At 35.5% G+C, this 2238-nt stretch overlaps 1 protein-coding gene across 1 annotated transcript in view; it reads right to left on the bottom strand.

Annotated features, from left to right (window-relative positions):
- Positions 1 to 1539, bottom strand: part of LOC101854380 — a gene marked incomplete at its 5' end in the record, with an annotated part of 3878 nt that extends 2339 nt beyond the window's left edge. Inside the window, 1 exon segment of the mRNA XM_013085732.2 lies at positions 1263 to 1539. Within this exon segment, the coding sequence (XP_012941186.1) occupies positions 1263 to 1539 (277 nt within the window).
- Between the last annotated feature and the right edge of the window lie 699 nt (positions 1540 to 2238).

Here is a 2238-nt window from a genome sequence, read left to right as displayed (position 1 = left end):
ATATAGAGAGAGAGAGAGAGAGAGAGAGAGAGAGAGAGAGAAAGCGTAGAAAAATCTGTATTGATGCTTCATAGGCTATTCAAAGGCTTTCGATAACGTCAGACATGATGAACAATTTACAAGTTTGGAAGAGCAAGGAATAGATGGAAACGATCTAAGAATAATTAGACACTTGTACTGGGACTAAAATGCTACTGTAAAATTTTTTAGAGAGCACAGAGATTATAAGCATATTAAAAGAGTATTTAGGCAAGGATGTGTTATATCACCAGACCTGTTTAAATGCACATTGAAACAATCATTAGAACTACAGAAGAATGTCCAGGTCTCAAAGTGAATGACGAATATTTAAAAACATCAGATATGTCCATGGCACAGTATTAATTGTAGTTTCAGAAAAAATACCTTTAATCACTTCTATAAATTTATGAAAGTTTACGAGAAAGATATTAGTTCTAAGGGATGAACCCAGAATGCATGGTAATATAAAAATGTAGTATATCCTATTTATAATCTCACAAGTAAAGTTGAAAGGATGTAACAATTTAAACATTGTATATGCCTCGTAGGATATATTATAATTATTTCTGACGCCAAATATTCCACAGATGTAAAACAAATTAATTTTTTTTCACATGAGAGTTTTAACGCCCCCATCGACACAATTTAAATTGAATAAAACTATGTATTTTAATGGATAAAGATAATTGGTTTTAAAAAAAATGAGCCCAATCCTAAAAGAGAGAATTATTTTAATGACTACCGAAATATTCTTAAAGGCTATGTGAGGTCAACCCTTCTATTCATCAGTGAATGCTGGAACGTCACTAAATAAAATAAAATAATATATACTATGGAAATTTGTTTTCTTAAGAGACTTCAGAACATTTCTTGAAGGGAAATAAAATGAGATGGTTATTGAAAAAGCCTGCGCTGGCTGCTCGCTAAAAAAATTCAAATAGGAAGAGACAAGTGCAGTTTCTGGGACACTTAAATAGACATACAGGCCTTGAACATCTGCCTCTCTCTGGCAAAACAGAAGTCAAATGAGGCAATTTACTAGGATAGTCTAAACAGATAGGCGCTGGGAAAATCTGGATAATATGGTTTTCATGGGAACATCCTAGCAAAGGAATGAATAGCCGACCTTGATCGTCAATGTCTGTCCCAAATCTGGCACTTGATGACGATGATGAAGATGTCGTTTGATTTCGATTACGATATCGTTTTGTATCTATAAATAACCGTCCTTCTGTACTCACCAGAGCGCGTGCAGGCCGCGTCACTCATAAGCTGCCACTCACTCTGGGAACAGTAGAGCGGATCAGACGTTGTTGGGTTATCACTAGCAGACACCAAGCAGTCTTTTCTCTCTTGCAGCATGGTGCAGTAGCTGTCAACACTGGAGTCTGTCCGACTGCTCTGTCCACAGTGGAAGAATCTCGTTGTACAGTTAGAGCTGGCCCGTTCTACAGACAGCTTCAGGACTTCGTTTGCAGGCCATGTCTGGTTATTCCACAATGGCTCCAGCTCTATATCTGAAAGCGGAGAGGAAATGTATTTATTTAGAACTTGAAAGCACTATTCCCTATCATTGTGGTCATTATGATTGTTAAAGAAATAAATTAACTCTTTAAATGCGTTGTTTAGTGTGGATTTCATTTAAAAAGCATTGATCAAAGGCACAAAAAATGTAAATTTTAATTTGCAGTTCCAAGGACGCTGAAGCTTCGGGTATCTCCAAACTTTGGCAGCCATTTTCTCGCTAATTTTGCTTCTGACACCTGACGACCCATTCTTCTTCAATTGTAAATATCTCAACTTTTATTCGAATTAGAAAAATTTAAATGAATTTTTTCCTAAGGTAGCATTCAAGTTTGAAAAAAAATCCGTGAAAATCCACACTCCAGACACCACCAATAAAAATGTATTCCATATATCAAAAATTCAACAAACAAATTTTTAGTATTACATTTTCTCTTCATTCTGTGAAAATTTCATGAATATTGGAAAAAAAAATGGTGGACTTATTCCAAAAATTATAGAGAAAAGTCGAGTTTTAAGAAAACGGGCGATAAAGAAAAATAAAATACTGACTTTACGAGGAAATGGCGGTGACAAACATGCCCGGTATGGGAAAAAAATCCGTCTTTTTTTGGTTCTTATGCGGTGAAATAGTTGTAGGAGAGGCTGAGGAAGCTAAAAACGCCTACAATTCAAATTCCATAATTTTGAGCC

The sequence above is a fragment of the Aplysia californica genome, unplaced genomic scaffold (genome assembly GCF_000002075.1).
Source record: "Aplysia californica isolate F4 #8 unplaced genomic scaffold, AplCal3.0 scaffold00016, whole genome shotgun sequence".
NCBI lineage: Eukaryota > Metazoa > Mollusca > Gastropoda > Aplysiida > Aplysiidae > Aplysia > Aplysia californica.
The sequence above is the reverse complement of the archived record's forward strand: the minus strand, read 5'-3'. Positions and strand labels throughout refer to the sequence as shown.